At 39.8% G+C, this 23,442-nt stretch overlaps 1 protein-coding gene across 4 annotated transcripts in view; it reads left to right on the top strand.

Moving 5' to 3' along the window:
* Nucleotides 1-10,686, top strand: part of mid2 (midline 2) — a 138,203-nt gene extending 127,517 nt beyond the window's left edge. For 3 of the 4 annotated variants that reach the window (XM_055224755.1, XM_055224757.1, XM_033973962.2), the window contains 2 exons: nucleotides 6,107-6,314; nucleotides 8,166-10,686. In XM_055224755.1, the coding sequence (XP_055080730.1) occupies nucleotides 6,107-6,314; nucleotides 8,166-8,589 (632 nt within the window). In that variant the 3' untranslated portion in view covers nucleotides 8,590-10,686. The remainder of the gene's footprint in view (nucleotides 1-6,106; nucleotides 6,315-8,165) is intronic. The other variant, XM_055224756.1, reaches the window with a different exon arrangement.
* Nucleotides 10,687-23,442: the final 12,756 nt, after the last annotated feature.

Below are 23,442 nucleotides of genomic sequence, written 5' to 3'. Positions count from 1 at the left end.
GATTTCTCTCTTTTTTAACTTCCAGGGGAAACGTGCGCTCATGTGACTCACAACGGGAAACTCTTTTTACAAATTAAAGATATAAGACATCAATGTTTTCACACAAATGGAACAATCATCTTGAACGGAAAACAAATAAACTGACATATTACCATCAGCTACAGCCTAGGTAACTGCTAACTCCGCACAGAAAGGCCGCACCCAGCCCAGGAGATAAGTATTAGTATTATTAGCCAATGCAGTAGACAAAAGCTGCGTTATATTGTGCTACTATTGCAATTAATAACATTTTATTCAACCAGTTTTCAATCATCTTTAACTCAAACGTAAAGGTCCTATATTATACAAAGCTGACTCTTGTGAGCTTAAACCCATGTTATAATGCCGTTACCTTTGTTTCATTCACACATTTAATCCTTTATTATTAGTCTGTCTACATCTCCAAATGCTCCGTTCCACCTTGTGATGTCATGAAGTGGTAGTTTTCAAGTTAGCGGTCAGCTTTTGCCTTTTATTCAGTAGAGATTGGCAATTCCAGGTCTGAAATCGTCCTATGATTCTAGTGAAGGTGTGCGGAGTCTCAAAACACAGTTGAGCACTTCCTGTATGACATCACAAGGTGGAACAGAGTGTTTTCAGTTTGACAGAAGAACACAGCCTAAATGAACATGTGATCAGAACATAGCGTAATACGGGCACTTTAAGTTAAGTTTGTTGTATGAAATCGATTTAAAATTCTGGTTAGAATTTGTTGAAATCTTCAGTAAAGTTTTGTAATGGTTCCAGAGTGCCTTTTTGCTCAAATTAATGTTATATTGCCTGCTATTTTGGTATCCGTACATCTTTTAAAGTAAGGTCATATTTTGTAGACTTTTGAAAGAAGCTCTTTGAGGCTTTTTGGGTCAATTCAGACTTCGCACTGTAGTGAAAGTGGACCAAAGTGGACATTTACGCTATAGTACAGAGAGATATCGCAGTGTGTTCACAGCTAACATGTGAAGTAACTTGTATGAATTAAGAATGACGGAGAAAACAGACTGACCCTTTTTCCTGCTCTGACCAATAGGCTAAAATCACGACGGGTCATACTGCGGCACGCTACAAAGAGGTGTGTGGGATCAGAGTGGATAAAAAGTGACACATGGAGAGTGCAGAAGGCAGAGTGTTGAATGAATAGGAGACACAGAATGGCTCTTTGCAGGGTGAGTGTGTGCAGACGTAGCCTCTATACAGGGCTTTTTACCCATTAATACAGTACTGTCCAGAGAGCGCTCACACATAGATGAATACACACAGCACTGCCACATTTAGTGTTGGAAAAAGGCCTTCTACAGGTACAATGCACAGCAGTGGACTTCAGAATCTCCAAGTAGAAATAATTACTTTTCAAGTTTTCAAATAAAGTTATGACTTCTTTTTACTCTCCTCAGTGGTTGTATTAGTAATGGTGAAACTCTGAGCCATCTGTGGGTTTAAGAGTGATGAAAAATGATCACTATCACCATAGAAACTATTCATTAAAACCCAAAATATTACTACTACTGCATGTGTGTCATAAATATTAATGAGCTAAAGTGTGTTATTTTATTTTGAGCTCATTACTGAACATGGAGGCTACATATTTGTGAGTTTGTCTATTTATTTACAGGAGTTGATTGGGGAGATTCAGGAAATGTTTGGTACTTATGTTTTTTTTTTTATCTTTTTGAAGTGAGAAAAATAGATTGTAATCCTTTGGGAAGGAATCATATTAGTTTCACTGACAGTATTCTTTTAGTTTTACATCTTTAATAACTGAAATATTACATTCAGTGTGGTGACCACATGAATGAACTCTGCACAGTTCCGTCTGATTAGATTAAACCTAAGTATAGTTATACTATTGTATATCATCCCTTCTTATTCTCAGTTTCATTTCCGTGTTCATTGAGCCTTGTTTTCCCAAGGGTTATTAAATGTAATATTATAGTATGGAGATAAACCATGATAAATCTCACAATTATTCAAATCTAATGTTAATCAGATACATGACTGCTGAAGACATTTGCACAATATCCATCGGACCACATTTGGACTCTTTCACTACTGTCTGGTTTTGACTCTTGCCACAGCACCAGATTCTAGGCCTTGGGTACAAACCTTTGTGTTGGGCCTGTACGACATGTTGTCTACATAAAAAGACACATTACAGACTTTGTGAGGACCCCCTCCTGCACTGGGCTCTGTACCGGACACCTCCACCTGTCCCATGACCCTGTTTGCCACCAGGATCAACAATAAAACCAAACATTATTCAGTCTGATGCCTGTGCTTTTCTAGCATCAGTACAAAACCTCAGAGGGACATGTCTTTAATCTAAACTAAAATGCTGCCTTTGCCAGTCGGGGATTTGGACATGAGCAAACATCTATACCTCCGCTCATGTGTGTCGACGAAATCACGTTACCCCAGGAGTCCAGGCAGCTCTTAACTGTCTGCTGACGGAACCTGCAATAATATTTACCCAGCATGCATTTGTGATGACAGGCCCCGAGCTACGCACAGCCCCTAAAGTAAACAGTAGGAGGTAGAGCACTGATGATGCTATGAAGGCCCAGAAAGGACAGCCAAGTGCAGCCGAAAGAGAGCGACATGAGATAAAGGAAAGTGATGTGAAAAATGGATGGACGATTTCTGAAATAAAGAAGCAAGTGACGAGCCTCAAACCCTGACACTGTCACATTAGAGAGTCAAGAAAAGTGTTCAAGTTTCAGACAAATTCAGGTCACCTTAAATCTTCACTCAGATCAACTGAGTTTTATCTATTTAGATGTGATATGAGGGGAAAAGCCTCGTGAAAGCATGAGGTCTAGGGTAGAAATAGCATCTGGAGGAAAACTAATGCCAAATATAAAAGTGATTTACAATATCCTCCTGACAGTCCTGAAGTCAGTCTGTGCTTCATGCTGACTTCATATTATGGTTACATTTACTGCGTTTACTGCGTTTTATGATTGTCTTTTTCTGGTCCCGTAACAGGAGGAGTGGTTTATGTAGTAAAGTGCTTTCAGCGCATTGGACTGAGGCCGTTTCACATTGCAATTATGCTGCGTGATGGTGCACCGAGGACTCATTACATTTTTTTGTTTTTACATTTGTGGTTCATTATACTGTTATTCGCTATCACCTTAACGGCAGATCAGTCTTTGCCATTTGGATAAGAGACTGCTGGTGAGTGATTCATAAGTGATTTACTCCTCCCAGTAAAACTCTTTAAAAAAAACTTGCTTTAACCTTGAGGAAAGTTCATCAAGGGGTGACACTGAGGATATGTAGAATCATTATTATTTTTGTCTTGACATTCTGTGGCACGTCAACATGACACTGGTATTCTGCCCATTCTGTAAGATGTCATGTGTGATTACATTTGCATCAGCCATATGCCCCACAAGCAAACTGTTTAATGGCATGAGATGGTTGTTTGGGTGCTGCGGGCGGGGGGCTGTCAGAGCAGGTAAAGGTTGTGTGCAGTCGCTCAGGAGTCGAGCCTGCAGTGTTTTTACAACGAGGCTCATTTCCTTTTCGCTGTAATTGTTTATTTATGCAGAAAATTGTATCCTCGGTTAAACAAAGCAAGGACAGAAAAATACTTTGTCTGAAATGATTGGGTTGAGGTAAAGTCAATTACAGAGGTTCTATCTCAGCGGAACACCATGAAAACATGTTAGTTAAATGGTTTTGCTGTTCACCCTAAAAGCTACACATTTTTCCTTTTTTTTATTTTGGTGACTGAAGGCTTTGGTTTTCTAACAACTGTAACAAAAGAAGAACATTTACTGGATGCAAAAAGGACATGGACAAGTGAGAGGGAATGAGAATGAGAAGAAATCACTATGGCGTGTTTGTATCTGAATGTCATCTTTTGCTATATCCATATTTATAAAGATTTGTTTGTCTCCTGAGCTAGAATAACATAGTGCAGTATTCACCTTCACTCAGTTAAAACATTCTTCATAATAGCTCAACACTACCTCTGTTTACTGCTGTGCAATTAAGCCTTGTTGTTTTATAAAAATGGCAGCTGTATTAATTATATAGTGTATATTTCATTAAATTACAGTGTGAGGAGATCTGATTGCCACTAATGCAAACCTCTCTTTAATTATGTGTTATTTGAATAAATGGCATATACCAATGGAGAGAAAACGTATTTACTTTGACTGATTAAAAAAACGGTCGTTCTCTCCTGTTGGTGTAGGTGATAAACGCATAACCCTGTACATTTGACCCATCTGATCGAACAGGGCACTATTAACTTTTCCCGGGGGGATCCACTACCTACTTGTCTCAGTGGAAACAGTACGGAACACAGATCCATTTAATCCCATAATTCTGAACAATTCTATGTAGTATCTATTTCATTTCAGTTTGTTTTATTGTAAAAACATGCACTGTGAGCAGAGTCGCCTCTCCAGATCTGACCTGTAACTTGATGTGGTTTCACTTGTTCCGTCTCTATGGAAACAATAATCCAATAATCCTATACAGATGTGACAGAGGTCATCCCAGCTAAGGTTGGTGTATAAGAAGTGTACTGATGGTTTTACAGGTCTGGTAGTTTAAACCTGAGTAGAGCCTAAAGTTTGTTGCTAACAGACTTTCAGTAGTGGACTTCTTATGTGTGACCTTGTTATGCACAATCTTGCTGGCATTATTGCATAACATTTGCACTGTCCTTTGACTACTGAAATGTGTTTGTGTGATGTCCTGGGTCTCACGTGCAGCCCTGAACTCCAGCCCACTGTCTCCAGAGTCAGCCTCAGAAGCCACAGCAGAGCGCCAGTGTTTGGAAATGGCTGCGCTGGCAGCGATAAGCAGTTCAAAGAAGAGAGCGCATTAATGTAATTGGCTGCCAGCAGCACAGTGGCCTTGACGTCTCATATCCACATGCGTTAACACACACTCACCACATGGATTATTGGAGGGGAGAGAGAGGATGAGAAGCAAAGATGAAGGTGAAGGATAGAGGGAAGAGGGAGAAGTCGGCCCTCATTGTGTCATTAAGCCGTGGGAGTCTGGAGGAGGAGATGAGGAGTGTCACAGTTAAATGTCAGGACTGTGAGGAGACAGGGACCCAGGCATGATCTCTCCTCTCTCTCCCTGTCTCTTTCTCTCTCTCTGACTCTCTCTCTCTCTCGCTTTCTGCCCGGCTCTCTTTCACTCTCCTTTACACTCTGCTTCTCTCTCTCCTTCTCTCTCCCCTCTCACTGTCTCTCCCTTTATACTCCTCATTCTCCTTATGTCTCTCCTTCTCTCACCCTCTCCCTGCCCCCCCCCCCTCCCTCTCTCTCTCAGTTCATTGTTTCTCACTCACTTTGCACAGACCCTCTCTCCCAGATCACTTTTACCTGAATTGAAAAGTCAAAAGTACCAATCGCAGTGAATGGAGCACTGTGACCTGCCACAGCGCAGGAGAAGGCTGCGTCTCTGAGCTCATTTCCCAGTCCATGTGATGCAGCTCGGAGGAGAGACCCGGGTGGCTTCCTCCGCTGTTAGGAAGTCTTTTTTACCAAAGGCAGTGCAGAGCTTTGAAGTGCACACACTCGCCCTTGTATTTCAAACACTCCCCTGTCTCTCACTGTGAGTTCTCAGCCAGCACTTCTCACTACACTATATTTGCTTCTCCCTCTGTAATGCGCTGGAAAAATCTGAGCTCTAATTTATGTCGCTGCTCTTCTGCGCCTCCTTATTTGTTATTCAGTCTTGTGTCCAACTTTATCCAGGAATATAAACAAAGAGAAGAAATGTCAAAGAGATGAATACAATTGAAACTGGAGTGGAACTTTCTATAATCCTCAGGTTAACAGTCTGCAGTTGTCTGACTCAAGATTCTGAGGATAAAATAAGAACTTTAGGTGTCAGGTTTAAAATATACACCACCCAACTTATGATATATGAGGTACAACAACAAACCAATAGGAAACGATCAAATATAAACTGCTTTTAAACGTTTTTGGTTGCTTGAATGAATGGCTCTTGTGGGTTTTTCTGGCCTCGATCACGACTTTCACCAGATGCAGTATTGTTGATTACACATTCACATACATATTTTGTGTTTCCTCTCCAGGCCAGCCCTTTAAATTGGACCCAAAGACTGCTCATAAGAAACTGCGCCTGTCCAACGACTGTCTGACCATGGAGAAAGACGAGAGCTCTCTGAAGAAGAGCCACACCCCCGAGCGCTTCAGTGGAACCGGGTCCTACGGCGCCGCGGGCAACGTTTTCATCGACAGCGGGTGCCATTACTGGGAAGTGCTGCTGGGAGCATCCACATGGTAAGAACAACACCCCCACACACACATATGTCTCATATAACTACGAGGACAGCGGAATGTTGAAAATCTCATCTAATTGCAAACTGATCAAGATTCTTATTTTTTATATATAAACTACAACATAACCATTATACAAACTTGACTCTTGTGAGCTTTAAGTCATGTTATAATATTGTTACCTCCTCAAAAACATGCCCGGATGTGTGTTTTGTTTCATTCACACATATTTGAATAACCCTGCATTATTAGTTTGTCTAAATCTCCAAAGCTCAAAATGCTCTGTTGCACCTTGTGATGTCATGAAGTGGTAGTTTTCAAGTTAACAGCTACATTTTACTTTTAGTTCATTAGAGATTTGAAATTCAAGGACTGAAATCGTCTGAATGATTCTAGTGAAGGTGTGTGGAGTTTAAAACACAGTGGAGCACTTCCTGTATCACCACATGATGACATCACAAGGTGGAACAGAGTGTTTTTATTTGAACTCAGCCTGATTCACACATACTTACCCTGCATATTTAAACAAAACACAACTCCAGGTATGTTTTTGATGAGGAAACAGCATATATATCTCATCTCTAACACATATCAGACGTGTTATGGGCTCTTTTAAGTTGCAGTCCAATGATGACTCACCAAAACCGCACCAAACATAGTGTTGATTTTGTAACCCTGACAATAAACACTTTAGTTACTAGTTCTGCCAAATATGCCAGTAGCAGAACATTTTGATATAATTATCAGATTTTTGGCAAATGTGTTTTTCAGGCCAACTTTTGGGAGTTGAAATGTAGGCCATTATGCAAAACTCAAGCATCACAGTGTATACTCTTAGCCTAATTACATTCACTGCACTAATTGGCTGTGAAGTGTAGCCCTTCATGCCGTGGATTCCCAGCAGGCCCGTGGCTGTGTCGTGTGTGCGCAGCATGAGGTATCCTGACTGTGCCCCAAACTCTAAGGGATTATATTATGCAAAATCAACTTAAATGAGATTTTAACCTTGTTTTAACGGTGTTGCCTCATCATGATCTTACTTAAAGTTTTATTTTGGATTGATTTATGTAAAAGAAAATTAAATTCTGACACATGGGCAGAAAAGTTTTTACGTTTAAACTTTTTGTCCAGTTGACAGAATGGAATTTTTATTTTATTATGGATCATATCTGGACGACAGACGTTGATTCATGTGTGTTTGAGTAATCCTACGTGGTTCTGCATTCACGTGCTCAGAAAGTGCCTCGCCTATTGGCTCCATTGACTTCCTGCAGAACTATTTTTATTATTAAGCCATTTTTGATCAATATTGTAAAATGTAAAATGACAAGACAAGACATGGAAACTTTATATGGACACAATTTATATGCAAAGTAATTCAAAGTACTTTACATAATAAGAAAGATGTTAAAATCACAATACAACAAATCAAAACATAAATAGTCACAAATAATCATCAGAAAATTTACCTTAAAAGAGAAAAGTGCAGGGAAAAAAAGCTTTCAGTAGCTTCATAGCTTCTTCTCGCAGTGGTGATCTACTTATGGTTGGTCAAAAAAACATAAAATGCCTCCTTAATGACACGGGTTTCAACATAACTGTGTGTATGTTTCTCTTTTTTTTGTTTTAGGTGAAGCACTTTGGTCAGCTGAAGTAATTTTAAATGTGTTATATAAATACAATTGAAATGAACTGAACAATAAGTCAAGTCAAAGCAAATTTTAAAACAACCACAGCTGCCCAAAGTGCTGTACAAAAGCAATTTAAAATGTAATCTTATAAAACAAAACATGATGGATCAACTAATACAATTTCTCCATGTGCCCTCCCCGTCTCCACGTTCCCTCCCCGCAGGTATGCCATCGGCGTCGCTTACAAATCAGCCCCCAAAAATGAGTGGAGTGGCAAGAATTCCTCGTCCTGGGTGTTCTCCCGCTGCAACAGTAACTTCATGGTGCGGCACGATGGGAAAGAGATGCTGGTGGAAGCGAGTTTGCAGCTGAGGAGGCTGGGCGTACTTCTGGACTACGACAACAACTCGCTGTCTTTCTACGACGCCATGAGCTCGCAGCACATACACACCTTCGAGATCTCCTTCCTGCTGCCCGTCGTGCCCACCTTCATGATTTGGAACAAGTCGGTCATGATCCTCTCAGGACTCCCCGTGCCAGATTTTGTGGAGGGCAGCTCTTTGGAGCACCAGGAGCAGCAGCAGCAGCAGATGGGGCTGTGCAGGCAGGAGTCGCCCTACTTGACCGGGATGAAGAACTGTCACTGAGGGAAAGTACAGTGGACGTCTGGAAAAGGGCACCCGGGCTGGAGGTCAAAGGTTAAGAAGAGCTAAAGAGACTGTGCTCTCACAAATGGGAGGAAGGAAGTGCTGGAATATGCACACCATTTTTCAGTTTTGGTTTACGTCCAGCCAATGCTTTAGTACAGGAGTGAAGATATGAGTAAGATGGTTTTATGATCTTAGACTTTATCGCAGTTTGATTTCATTTAGAGCTTTGTTTCTGCCATAGATGAAAAGCCCAAATAACATTAATTACAAGATAACGTATGTTTTTTTTTTAGTTTATCAGTGAGTTGTGGATGTGCCTCCATACAGTCCACAGTTGGACACTGGACATTTGCCTTCACTAATCTAACTTGGTGGACACTTTGTTTTTACTTTGCTTTGCTCTGGTATCAGTGACCATGTCGAGCTGGTTGTCCTTCAATAATCTTCCTCCAAGATTTGATCCCATTTGTAAAGGTTTGTACTGACACTTCCAAGTTTGAGGAAGTTGAAAGTTGCTCCCTGATAGTGGGAGCTTTGCGTCATGTGACTACTCAACTTGTATAATAAGACGTTTATGGAATATTAAGGTAAAATGTGTTATTTAAGACTAAATTTAGGTTTACCTTTATTATTGGTCACAAGAATATTTGTGATGCACTTTGAGGAACACTTGAGGTTGTGGTTTAATGAACGAGGGCCACTGGCACGGCTGCTCATTGTGTTCAGCCACCACTTGAATAAATATGAAATATGGTTAGTTATAACCATAATAACGTCTATTGCAATAATACTATTTTCTTTGATTTCTAATTGCTCTTTCCGCATTCTTAAAAAGGGATTTGATGTTTTGAATCTTGGTGAAAAAAATCCTTTTTTTTGTCTGTCACTAACTGTCTGTCACTGTGTCATGGCATGATGGTGTGTCCCTCTGTGCTTCGTCTTCACACACATTTGATTTGCTCGTCTTAGTAAATGCATGATCCATTTTTGATCCCTTTTGCAGATCATTAGTCTGTGTGTAGACTGGGACATATCATTTTAGGTTTGTTCAATCTTGTGTTCACACATTATTTTAAAACATGATCAGCTGGGCTTTAAATGAACCTTGTGTAGTCTTGATATTCAGGTAATGCTCTGACATAGACAATCAAATGTTCAGTGTTTTAGTGCAGACGTTTTGATGCGTATTAAATACACTGGAGTTTGTGTGCTAAAACACTTTACATTTCGGCTGGATTTCAACAAGGAATTATTGACAGAGTTGTCCCAAATGTTATGCAGCATTGGCTTTGCAGTGTATCTGTTATGAAGACTGGGGCAATGCTTTCATTGTTGGCTTTTTTGACATGACGTCAGATATGGGGACTTTGGAAAAAGAGAACAGATTTTCTTTTTCTGCTGTTAAAAAGATTAGAACATCCTTCCTGACGTCCAGATATTTGGCAATGTTGTTAAATAACATTGGTCAGGGAGGCTCCAATTGGCAGTGTGTTGATTTGCAATGTGGACTGACAAGCTCAACTCATCTGTGCAGGCATGCTCGGTCGGGTCACTGCATGATTTTCTGACCTTGCTACGGATTCATGCCTTTTTACCCATCCTTAGAGTACTCTACAGACAAGGTATTTAGTTCATTTTTCCTCTAAAAAAATCTCATTTGAAACATCCGAGTCACACAGTCCTCATTAGCATTCATATCAGATTTGCTGTGCTCTCATCTGTGTCCCGTCTCAAAAATATACAATGAATGAACTTCAGTAGGTTTCCACTCCTCCTTGTAGTGCAGTGTGAACCCAAGAGACAATGCAATAGAGTTTTTCTTTTTGGTTGGTGTCACTGGGAGATTATTTTTTATGACAACCAAGAGAAAAGCGCCTCTTCTTTAGCCGTTTGGACCTTGATGAACAGCACAAAAGAGCAGCTTTGCTGTGAGGCAAGGCTTAATGTTTCCATATATAAAAAGAGAATTTAAGCCAGAGAAGGATGTAAATTATGAGGGGAAAATATATATTATATAAAATTGTATTCTATACAAAATATAAATGAAACAATGTTATTTATGTGAAATCCAATTAAAAGTCTGTCAAAACTTGCCCTGGATGTTTTTATTTGTCAGTTTGTATGTTTTTTGTACCTGTTTTTTTTTTGTTTTTTTGTTTTTTGTACCTGTATTTTGAATGGTGCATTCATGGTGAAATTTGAAAAAAGGGAAAGCAAAGAATTAAAAATAGTGCACATAGATATATGTATATGTGTATGTGTATATATAATGTATATGTGTATGTGTACAAGGCAAACACATACATATATGTATAAGGCACATATGTTTGTGTTTGCCTTATACACTTTGAAGTATCCTGAGTATTATTTGCTGCAATGTTTCTACTATTCTCAAAGAAACAAATTGAACCAAAGTCAGAAACACTGACAATGATGGTTTCTTAAACATACTGCATTTTGCCATATTTCAAAATCTGAAAATAAATTTTCTGAGGGAAGCGGGCAGCAGAAAGCAGGAGAAGCTGCCAGTCTGGCATAGACACTGAGCTCTGCCCCTCAGCTCTCATCTGTCACTACAGTACAAATGCCTCATACCTGCCCATGAGCAATACACACATACACTGACCCTGCAGCCATCACCAATATGTTCACTCGTTACCCAATTCAAAATGATGCACAGTGTCTAGTGCAAATTTGAATATATTTGAGCGTGCACACAGAGAAAGGGATTTAAGCAAACACGTTTAAGGAGGAACATTGGTCATTTAGCTGAGTACACCCTGAGAGTGCAATGTAATATCCGAAAGTAATAGAACAATGATGGCTGCTGTACAGTCCGTGTTGTGCACCTGAGCCCCAATGTACAAGAGATGAATCACCCCCTCAGGGATCGATATGGTCTCAGTAGAATACAGCACTCACAGTTGACCTTGACTAGTTATGGCTGACCCTGTAAAAAGAGGAGCAGTACTGATTGGAATATGAGTGTTTTGAGTGGGTAAAATGTGAGTTTTTTTATATGGAAAACTGTTGAAAAGAATATAGTAATTTATATTTATTTTGACTGATTTGCAAATGTTTTCAGTGAATTAAACAAAAACCTTATGATCCTTAGCACCTTTGTTGCTATAACCACTAATATATTTTTACTATAGCCTCTTTCAACCATTGTGTTTTAAAAGGAAATACAGATACACGTAAAATACCAACGCTATTCATATTATAGATTATATTTATGTTTGCTCTACATAACTCAGATCACCCCTAGAGTTTAGAGCTGAGCAGGAAGACGGGGCAGAATTCTGGTTTTGATTGATTAATCACCAAACTCCAAATGGCTATCCGGCCGATGGGCAATGTGGGTCAAGCGCCTTGCCTAAGGACTCAAAAACTGTTTGCACTAGACCCACTGATGCCCCACAGTCGCACCTCAGCGGGTTCCCAAGTCCTAACCAGGCCCAGTCTTGCTTAGCTCCGAGATCTCTATGGTGGAATTTGCTCTTTATCTGTCAATTTTACCTGGTTAATGGTTAATATCTCTGTCTCTGTAAATACTGGTGATTGTTGTCAGTTTGTCAACAATCACTTTAAGATAAAATGACATGTTTGTGGAGCCAGTCCTTAACAGTTATGGATTATAAATTTGGATATTTAATCCTTCTCTCTGTGGCTGTGTTCACACTTGCCTAGTTTGATCCTCCTGCTTGATCCTAGTTTAATTTTGATTATTTTTTTTTTGCCTCTTCAGAGATTAGTCTTGTGTTTGGTCCAGGTTTAGTTCAGGTTTCAGTCCCAGTTTAATTTTAGTTTAATGTGCAAGTGCGAATGCAGCCCATGATGTTTGACTTGATCAGCGTTTCCACATATGGCCTACAGTACATTTACTTACAGAGCTAATCAGCGCTAATTCCTCAGTAAAATGCTTTGAGAAACACAATTACACGCCAGCAATCGAGTCCAGGGCTGTGTGTAGGAACCTTACCAAGAGTGCATGCCAGAAATCCAAATGTGTGATCTCACCTCAATGCTGTAAACTCCAGGCAGTGAACAGAAATTCAAGAGGCCAGACGCCATAGAGATTTGGACGATAAGCCCTCCAAAAACAGACAAATGGGAAGGATTCACCTGCTTTGTCACATCTTGAATACTTTTAGACAGAATTTGGATGGCAAGGTGCAAATGAAAATGTGTTGAAAAGATATGTCTCTGTTACCGTTCTGAGGATAGTAGCAGTTTTTGTCAATTTTTTACTACGTCCCTGTTTCTCGTCCCACTTATTGAGAGAATGTCCCACTTTTTAATAAGTATCTTTTAAATTGATTGTGTAAAAAGTTAGATTCACATAGATTTTCATAATTTTTCGCAAAGATATCAAGACTTTTTGGGTGCAGTTGCTTTCAGAGTTGTACATAGACAGAGCTAACTTTCTAGCCACTGCGTTCCAAACAGGAAGTGAGCATCCAATTCACTTTCTATTGAAAAATCGTCAGCCCTCTCTTTGTAGTTGCTGCTGTTAACCTCGTCATTTTGGTCTTAAAATGTTCATATTAACCCGCTCTACATGATCCTGGTATTTTTATTTCACTATTGTGTCCGTAAACCAAGATATGAACATTAATAACGGACAAATCAAGCGCCTTAGTTCCCTGAGGTTGTTCCCGCTAGTGTCAGCAACAGGTTTAATTGACAGCGTTGCTAAGCGCCCGGTCTCTGCTAAATGAGCAATGCGGGCTGGAAGGGGCGTTATCTTCAATATCCTCGCTCCAGATTGGCTCTTTGGTTGCTATGATACGTGTTGTCGGAATTTCAAACATGGATCCTGGCTCCAAATTCGCTGCTAAAACTGCTAGCTTCAATGAGCTTCATTTGACTGGAGCCGAACTTCCTTATACAGTCTATGGGGTTGTAATATGTAGACACCTAATGCTATTATTCCAACCATTCCGTCTCTTTGTGCTTTAAAACTGATAAAAACTACAAATCATATGGAGTTATTACAGTTACTATGCATGAGATTAATTCCCCACTACACTCAACAATGTATCCCTCTTTTTCTACGATTTCAGGTCGCCCTACTTCCAGTCAAACCAATTTTAGACTAGTTTATTTTAGACATACCAGTTGAATAGGTTAAGTCTTTCCCCTCTGCGGAGGAATTTCAAGATTCCACCCAAAGAAAGAGATTGAAAGACTCAATCTACCTTTCATGACTGTGCTTTTTCACACTGCTGCCGGCGAGCAATCAAGCCACTGGAGCAGCCCATAATTACACTTCTAATTGTGGAATAATTAGGACTCCCTGTGTAGCTCATTAAGTCATTTGTCACCAAGGCTTCTAATGTGGCTTACAACAACTCCGTAATGAGGCCCAATGAAAAGCCGATGTGATGGGCTGCATTCAGCGCTACCTGCCCAGGATGTCTGCTTCCTATAGGTGTTTGCATTGTTCTGGCTTTTTGAACTACTGCTTGGATACCTGAGTTTTTATAATGTACATGTATGATAAAACAGATTACTGATTTCTAAGCATTTCCAAGAATCATGGGGCATAAACATTTTAAATTGTGGCTAAAGATTCAAAGAAGTAGCATCAAGACTGTACTGAATATCGAATTTAATACCGAATTGATGTGCTAGTATCATCTCAAATAGTTGTCTTAGTTGCATTGTACTGTTCTGGTGTAAGGATTTTTCTTCCGGTGGTTTATTTTCTGAACACAAGGGCCACCGTAGGCCGTAACCCACGCCAAAACAAGAGCAAAACAACAGCTGTCTCAACTCAGTCTCCAAAACAAACCAGTAACTGAAGAAAAGAACCTTTCTTAAACTTTTGCCACATAAAAAATTGGACGAAGGGAGATGTCACCCACAGCGTTCGACACCAGTCACGTGCAGCTAATCGAGGCTAGCGGTTATAGGGGTGAATTTGGAGTCGAGTAGCGTATTATGAGTTATAATCTATAACTTAGAGCGAGGCTGTTGAAGGTAACGCCCCTTAGCTTAGCAATGCTGTCAATCAAACTAGTTGCTAATGTTAGAAGAAGAAGATGCCCGATTTGTCTGTTATTAATGTTCATATCTTAAGTTACGGACACAATAGTGAAACAAAAACACCAGGATCATGTAGAGCAGGGGTGCTCAAACTTTTTTCACCAAGGGCCACATCTTGAAAAATAATCGACACGGAGGACCACAGACCAGTGATGAATATAGAGGATAGTTCATATAGGTGCATTTAACATATTTTAAATAAGGCTTAAAATATTAATATTAGGTCTGTATGACAACGCAATGTGATGTTATTTAGGTTATATTGGTAGGATTACTCAAATTTGCCTTAAAAAGTACTGATTATGATCAATTGGGCCAGTTCAACTGAAGGCCTGAGGGCCATAGTTTGGACACCCCTGATGAAGAGCGTCAATACGAACATTTTAATCCCAAAATGATGAGTCTGACAACAGCAGTTACAGAGAAAAAAGTGACAATTTTCCAATGTAAAGTGTATTGGAGTCAAGCTTTCTATTTGGAACATGGCGGCTAGCAGGTTAGCTATGTCCATTTATATATTTATGTCTGTCTGTTGTTTGTCTATGGTCACATACAAAAGCAGTTTCATTAAAAAACAGCACGTAAACAGTTACACGAACAACAGAAAGTGTCAACTCAACTAAACTATAAGATCTTTACAGTATGTTATAAAACGCATCCGGGGACCTATTTCCAGATTTACTCTTGGTCAACACACATGGCACTACAAGTAACTAATGTGAACATAAGTATCAAGTACATCCCACCATGCTCTCGCTTCAAACTCCTCCGGTCAGTTTGAGAAGTAGCCGAGATGATCCTGTGATTTATAGCCGGGTTTTGCAGGGTCAGGTAGTGCATCACCCCAGAGGACACAGTGCAGAGTATAATCAGGTGTCAGATTATTGTAATCCTTAGCCCTCTTACTCCATCAGCTTCTCAAGGCCCAAACGCTGCAGTGAGCTTCCGTACTCAGCGTTTTCCTCCTCTCGTGACGGCTCTACTGCACAACAAAACTTTGACCCAAATATGAAAAATAAACATTTCAGTGACTCATTACGTTATTGTTAAATATATATTGCTGAGCCTAGTTTTTATTCACGGAATGGTCAGGTTTTATAAAGCTCTTTTCCACGTTTAAAGCACTGAAAGCACTTTACATCAACGAACCGCTCAACACATTTCACCCCCAGTGTCTGCGTACACTGTTGTATGAATGTGTGTGTGAATGAGTAAGTGTCTCGCCCAAGAACACGACAGCATTCATTTGTGGGAGCTGGAATCGCACCACAAACCTTCAGATCAGTGGACAAACAATTGAGCTAAATCACCGGCTAATACTGATGCTAATTATGCAAGTCAGACAGTGTTTGCGGACATTGTTGCGCCAATAGAGGAAATGATATTGTATATGTAGATTGTAGTAGTCGAAGCGGAAACAGAACCACCAAGATGAAGGGAGAACATGCTGCAACCTCAGGTGATGCCAATGGCTATGTGCAGTATAGATTCAAGTTTATTTATATAACACAGTCAAAACAACTTCAGCTAACCAAAGTATTTCACATAAAACTCAACAAAAAACAAATATACACATAACACGACAGATTTTAAAGGTCTTATGTTACACAAAATGGATTCTTGTGATCTTTAATCCATGTTATAAGGCTGTTACCTCCTCAAAAACATACCTGGAGTTGTGTTTTGTTTGTGTTTTGTCTACATATCCAAAGCTAAAATGCTCTGTTCCACCTTGTGATGTCATGTAGTGGTAGTTTTCAAGTTAACATCTCCTTTTACCTTTAGTTTGGTAGAGATTGGCTTTTCCAGGAGTGAAATTATGCCAGTGATTCTAGTGGAGGTGAATGGAGTTTAAAAACACAGTGGAGCACTTCCTGTATTACTACTCGATGACGTCACAAGGTGGAACGGAGTGTTTTCTGTTTGAGAGAAGAAGAACTCAGCCTAAATATGCAGGGTTTGTGCGTTTTAACCTGTGTGAATGAAGCAAAACACAACTCCTGGTATGTTTGTGATGAGGAAACAGCATTATAATAACATACATCAGTTTATGCTATGGATTCTAAATGGCTCTTACAGTACTGGTGGAATAGATACTGAATAAAATCATACTTTGAGTGCGAGTGCAATACTGTCACCACGCATTTCTATGACCTTGTTAGAGCTCATTTGCATATATTCCATTGAGGGCTGGTTTGAAGAGTACTTTTTGTCAAATTCGATAATTATGTCGCTACATAATGTTGTCACTTTAAAAGCTTCGTGTGCTCACATCAGTATCTTAATGAAAGGAGACCGTATTGGCAGCAGAACTCACAGAATCGTTTCTTTTCTATTGGCACATTTCATTGGCTTTCGAAGGTCTTTGAATGGATGACTTCCTAACTTGGGAATCAGTGCCCCGGAACAAGGCCGAGGCAATTAATCGTTCCATTTGCCTGTCCATCGCACCGGCTTTCTTCTTTCAGACCTAATTGTGTCATTGCTATTCCCATCACAGTGAGCACATCTCCTTCAGAAAACCAAAGCACATTTGTCATCGGCAGCAGCGGGCCATCTGTGGGGTTTGGAGGTGTTTGGGTGTAAGGATACAAATGCACAGCTGGATGTTGTGAAGTGAGTGAGGAGGCGCATCTCCACACCTGCTCCACCTGCCCCGCGGAGCAGCCAGATCCGAAAACAGTCCCCCTCCATCACCATCTGCTCGAGAAACATGGGTTATTTAAATGTCAGATTAGACGCTCATGCAAAATACGAACGAGTGCAGTCGGGATGGAGTCAAAGGGAGGCTCGCAATAAAACAGGGCACACTTAATGACATCTGACTAGCCATAAGTAGTTAATTTAATGTTCATTATTCTGCTGCTAATGGGGCTGTTAAGTGATGATGTCGTCACTCTTATTTTAGCTACGTCCAGGTTCAATTGACATGAATTATGATCCTGTGCTTGATAGTAAGGGTGTTGTTAAGGGCTATCATAAGAAATATAGCTTATTAAAATATAGAAATGCCCTTACATCACACTAATATGAGTTTATATAAGGAACGTGTGAAAGTGTAATGGCAGAGGAGTACGTTTATGCAGAATAAGACATTAATAAAGGCATTGAATGTATCACTTATATGCAAATTAGCACCTGGTTAAAACTAAAATGTTACCCAGTTTCAAAATATCATCCCTCAATTACTCCCAATTTGTACATTTCTCTATAGAATAAGGCATTTTCTATTGCACAAAAGACAATTGAAAGTGATGGAAACGCATTGGGCTCAGAAGCAGACGTTACCTTCCGAAGTGAGGATGAGTTAGACCACCAGCGAGCGGGGAGCAGAGGCTTGGCGCTCTGCCTGCTGCTTGATGGAGGAGAGCAATGAACTCTGGGAAATGAGGATCTAAGCAGGCCGTAGATCACTGCAGCCCACTGGCTCAGTGTCTGACAGCCATTGTCTCTCAGAGGAAGCAGAGTCACTATATTACAGACAGCACATGATCATCAGAGCTCAGCCCGTCAATGGAGTTGTACCTCCCATAACATATTATATACTGTCTGTGTATTTGTATTTGGAAGCATCCGTGTGGTGGAGTAACAAGGAAAAAGGGCTAATATTGTAGGATGAATGTTTGGAAAAAAGACACTATTTATGTATTTATTTATTTATCCATCAATCGATCCATTTTCTTCAGCTTATCTGGGGCAGTAGTGAGACTCCCAGACTTCCTTTGCCCCAGATACTTCATTCCAGCTCCTCTGGTGAAACCCCAAGGATTGATTGATTGATTATATTTTTATTATTATTTTATTTTTATTATTTTTTATTTATGTGTTTATTGATTTTTATTCCATTATTTTATTTTATTTTATTTTAATGTATTTTATTGTATTTATTTATGTATTGAATTATTATTATTATTATTATTATTATTATTATTATTATTATTATTATTATTATTATTATTACTATTATTATTGACACATTTTATGGTATATTAGGACATGTTTTGTCCATTCAGCCTGCCATAGATGTATCCTTTTCTTTCTTCTGACTACCATCATGCTCTAGAGTCTAGACCATGATAGTCAGAAGAAAGACTCTTTCTAGACTCTAGACTCCTGTAAGACTTGCATAAATCAATCACATGAGGTTCTGAACTGATGAAGTGAAGGTGGTAAAAAGTGTTTAGGTAACAACAGAGACGATTGCCTTGTATGTTCTGCAGACGCGACACTGTATGAAATGTGTCTATAAGGGACCAGACCTCACCTTCTTGGTAATCATTGATGTGGGATCTTTTAATACCAGATCACATGACTGCATAAGGCTAAGGACTAGCTGCACCAAAAAGGGACGGGAAAGAGACAAGACAAGCCTTTTAGCTGTTTAACTTCACAAAAATGGAATACACTCCAAGGAAAAGCAAAACTGGATACGTTGGTAACACAATCGCAGTTTAATAGTCTGGTAACAAACTTTTATACACACACCTGCTTCTGTTTTTAATGTTTTATATGGACCTGTGCAGACGTTTGTTTTGTTTATTTTTATGTTTGTATGGTCTTTTAAACAGGACGTCCAAGAAAAAGAGAGTCTAAGTGCTCTCATTGGGCTCCCCTGTATAAATAAAGGTTAAAAAAAACTGAAAATATAAAAATACATCTCAAACAAAAACAAGCTCATAAATTTGAAGATACTAAATCCCGCAGCCTCTGAACGTCTTTGTCTCACACTTCAGCTCAGCTCCCATTTGTAGAGCCCTTGTTTTATCACACATCACTGAAGTCTCATTTGGTTTACGAAGTACTAGAGGAGACAGTACAACCTCAGTGTTAAATACGGCTTAACGCGACCGCTCCGTACCTCACCAGCTTTTGGAGACGACCAGGTTATGAAGACGTACTACTGTATTTGGAGGCGAAGAGCTCAAGAGGTTTGGGTTTAGTGAAAGAGGAAAGTGCCTCAGAGGACCTCTTCATCATGGCCGACGTTTCTGTAGTTAATGCATTAAGGAAACACTTCAGGACTCTGGAAACCTGCCTTTGGTTTATACGCGCTGTGGCGGAACGACTTGATGGAAATTGATTGTATGAAATGAACTGTCAAAGCGAAACGACTAAGCATTTCTTAAAATATTGGAATGTGACTCATGTGTCTGACCTCACCTGGTTCAAAGTAATAAAAGGAAAGGAGCAGTTACAATGGTACGTAAGCGAAATTTTGTCTATAATTAACATAGTCTACTTTAGTATAGAGAAGAAATACCTTAATACTAATGTTGAGTAACTGTATTCTGGTACAGTTACTTTTTCTTTTGGTTGTCTTCAGAATACAGTTACTTTTCTAATATCGGAGAAACACACTGTGGCATTTGATCATGTAATTTAAACTTCAAATTGCACATAATCAGTGAGAAAAATAGACAACTCTGCTCTTTCGCTGAGGAAGGTGTGATTTTTCCTTCTCCGATGAGTAAAAACAAACAAATATAAATGCTATGTTGCGTCTTTACTCTACAGTTTAAATGCAACTTGATGTAAAAGTATTGTAAATATTAAATGTAGTACTCTGATTGGACCATTTATCGGGTATCCAGGTACTCAGTATTCTGTAACTACATTTTCAAAGTATTCTTCCCATCGCTGTTTACATCTTATATTATCGTGACAATTACTCGTCTGCTTTGATTTTTATTTTTCTGAAAAGTGTAGCAGTGGTTCAAAGTTTAAAGATTATTGTCAGACTAAAAGATGGTTTGGTTCGATCTCCTCTCCCAAAACGATCTCATTTGTGTTTGTGCTTTGTGTGCATAAATACGTGTACCGCTGCCTTATTTATTAGACTACGTTTTGTTGAAGACTCGAGTTTTTGCCTTTCTCTTATTGATTTTTGAGTGTTGCCTCATCAAAGTTTCCATCGAGGGAATTCGATTTTACCTTTTACCCTCCTTTTTAATCTGGACCTGTATAATGAGTACACGGGTTTGTTACTTACTGATGGATTTATCAAATTAAAATAAAATTATCTTCTAAAAACATTAGTATCGATTGTGGGCATGAAAGAATTTTATTGATTTCCCAGGATACAAAAGCAAAGCCGTGGCACATATAGACCTATAGTGACAGGGAGAACTGCTTCTTTCATTGCTCCCCATCAAATTACCCAAGTATCAGGAAGTCCCGAGGAGGCTGTTGTCGTCCTCTCACAGCTTTAGATCGATACTCGGTGTCCAGCGTTTGATGTCCCAAAATAAAGCGCTTCTCATTGGGATCATAATGAACCAGGTCAGGTTATGGCTTTCCCGCTGTATTGTTATTGACTCCGACACAAATACAGCCCTTGTGAGCGAGTTGTCTCCGCAGTGCTGGCTCTGCTCTCAGCTTCATTACTGTGATGTAAGACCAGTGTAATGTACAGGAGGTGCAGGGAGGCCAGCGGTAGACGTATGGGTTTGGCTGGGTTTGAACAATGCTCATGATCCACCCCTGTTCTGTTCTGACCATGAGAGGAAAAAGAGAGGCTTTTTTCCACCCGGGACACTGACATTTCAGCTCTGCCAACATCCAAATGTCACCATATGAGTACAGGCGTAGCGGGCCAAGAGGCGAGCCAGGCAAGTGTCAGTGTCAGCCCCCCAGTCAGTAGGCTACCCCAGAGAGCAGACATCAAGTAAGTTTTCGTTGTCTACTGGTTGCATCTATTTCACAATTAACCAATCAACACCTGAATATTGAAGTTACACTAAGTTATATTAAAAGTTAGCTAGTAAAACACTGCAATATTATGATCGGCCTAGTACTGAAACAAACGTCCAGTGAGGTTCATCTGGTCTTCCGTTTTTTGATTTATTGTAAAACATCATTTTAATCTTTGTTTTCATGCCTGACAGTTGGGACGGTGGTCATGTGATGTTGTTTTGACGTGCCCACGGGACTATAAACCGGGACAAGAGGGTCTTTTTTACTCTCACACACTTGGAGTACTGTCCTGAAGTAGTTGGACTGCAGAGGGCGCTGTCTTCCTATCGGTGGAGGCAGGACGACAAAACGCGTCACAGCAACATCACGTGACCATTCAGAGGACGAGCGCTAGTGAGCAGTCCAACTGGTTAGGTGTGAAAACAAACTAACCCGAGAAAGATGAGAGGGACCGAAACGTAAGAATTAAAGAGAATCAAGAGTGAGACAGTGTGCGGGAGTTTCTTTAAACTTTCATGAAAAAATACTAAACCTTGGCCTGTAAAAAGTAAATAAATAAATACAACCAAATGTTTCTATCCTCCTCTTCTCTTGTCTAATGAGGTCTATTTCACCTTTAAAGTTTATTTTAACTGATTCTTTTTTTCAGAACAAGATTTACTTTGTTTTGGGAGCTATCTTCTGACCGATGGCGGCAGAACGACAGCGCCATCTGCAGTTCGACTTCTTCAGGACAGCATTCCAGGTGTGTGAGAGTAATAAGGCCCCCCTCGTCCCGGTTTACAGTCCCGTGGGCACGTTTGCATATTTCGATCGCCTCCTCAATCCAGCGATGATGTTTGTCGTCCTCTGTCTCAGTGACGTTTGCTCCGTCCTGGTCTATCATGTGGTTTTTTCTTTTACAGTGGTCAGAAATGGTCGATTTGAGTTGCTTCTGTTTTGCTTTGTGTTTTGTTGCTCGTACCCTCGTCTTCACTGTTTCTTTCTCACATTCTGTCGTCTCTATTTTGGGATGACCACTTCATCAGGCCAAGCTACAGGTAGATCTGTGGAGAGGCGAGTCCGCTCAGTGTATGTGACCTTTAAGTGAGTTGGCCCTCGCATAAAACATGTTGAAATATGGAGTAATGTAGAGAAGCAATTTCTCAATCTGAGCCCATAAGGACGCATAAAATTGTGCATTCAAACCGTATCTGAACTTTACTATAGGCTTCATCTGTTCTTCTGGTGCAAGGTCATTCTGCCAGTCTATTTCTGTCCTTTTTTCTACACCGCAGACTTTTTTCTATTCTTTCCTCTCCAGTTTGCAGATGGCTGATTGAAAATTCTGTTTTGTGATTGTGTGCTGCAGCTGCTGCGAGTGGCTGGATAAGCAAAGATACAGAAAACAACTATTTACTTATTATGTATTACACAGTCAATCTTTTTATGCGCAATATACGGCCATGTTTGTGTTTGGAAAGTAAAGAAACCTTCACAGATGATGTTCAGATTTTGTAGCAGAGACAGATTTTTCATTGCGTATGCAGCAGGACCGTGGTAAGGTAAAGTCTCCGGGGGAAGGAAATCTGGTGTTGGAAATCTGTGAAGACTACCAATGCATAGGAAGTGGAGCTGAGGGACTAAATGTGTTCATCCTGTCGTAGTGGAGTCATTTTTGTATCGTAATGATGTTATAGTCGACATCTTTGTGTGGTTTATGGGATTGTACTTTTGTTATTCATTATTCGGAGTGTGTACGAGAAGGCAATCACATTTGAATGCATGAAAAAGTCAACAAAATATATGGTAATAGTACAGCAAAACAAAAATTCAAACTGGATTAAAAGATGTAGGAGTGAAGACGTTTCGCTGCGTATCCAAGGTCTGGTCAGATTACTGCTGGACACTGTTTTATATCTGTCTGAAGGGAGGAGCTAAATACACTGAAACTTACTCAAAATGAAACAACTTTTTGTCCAGTTGACATAATTTTTCTTTTAATATGGATGACTTTTACCTGCATTACACAGATGGAACTATTACAGAAAAGCTGACCATTTTTACTTTTGGGCAGTGGGTTTGGTGTTTTAAATTTGCTCTATAAATAAACCATGACCTTGACCT

Source organism: Periophthalmus magnuspinnatus, chromosome 10, assembly GCF_009829125.3.
Source record: "Periophthalmus magnuspinnatus isolate fPerMag1 chromosome 10, fPerMag1.2.pri, whole genome shotgun sequence".
In the NCBI taxonomy this organism is placed as follows: domain Eukaryota; kingdom Metazoa; phylum Chordata; class Actinopteri; order Gobiiformes; family Gobiidae; genus Periophthalmus; species Periophthalmus magnuspinnatus.
This window is presented reverse-complemented; position numbering and strand designations above follow the sequence as displayed.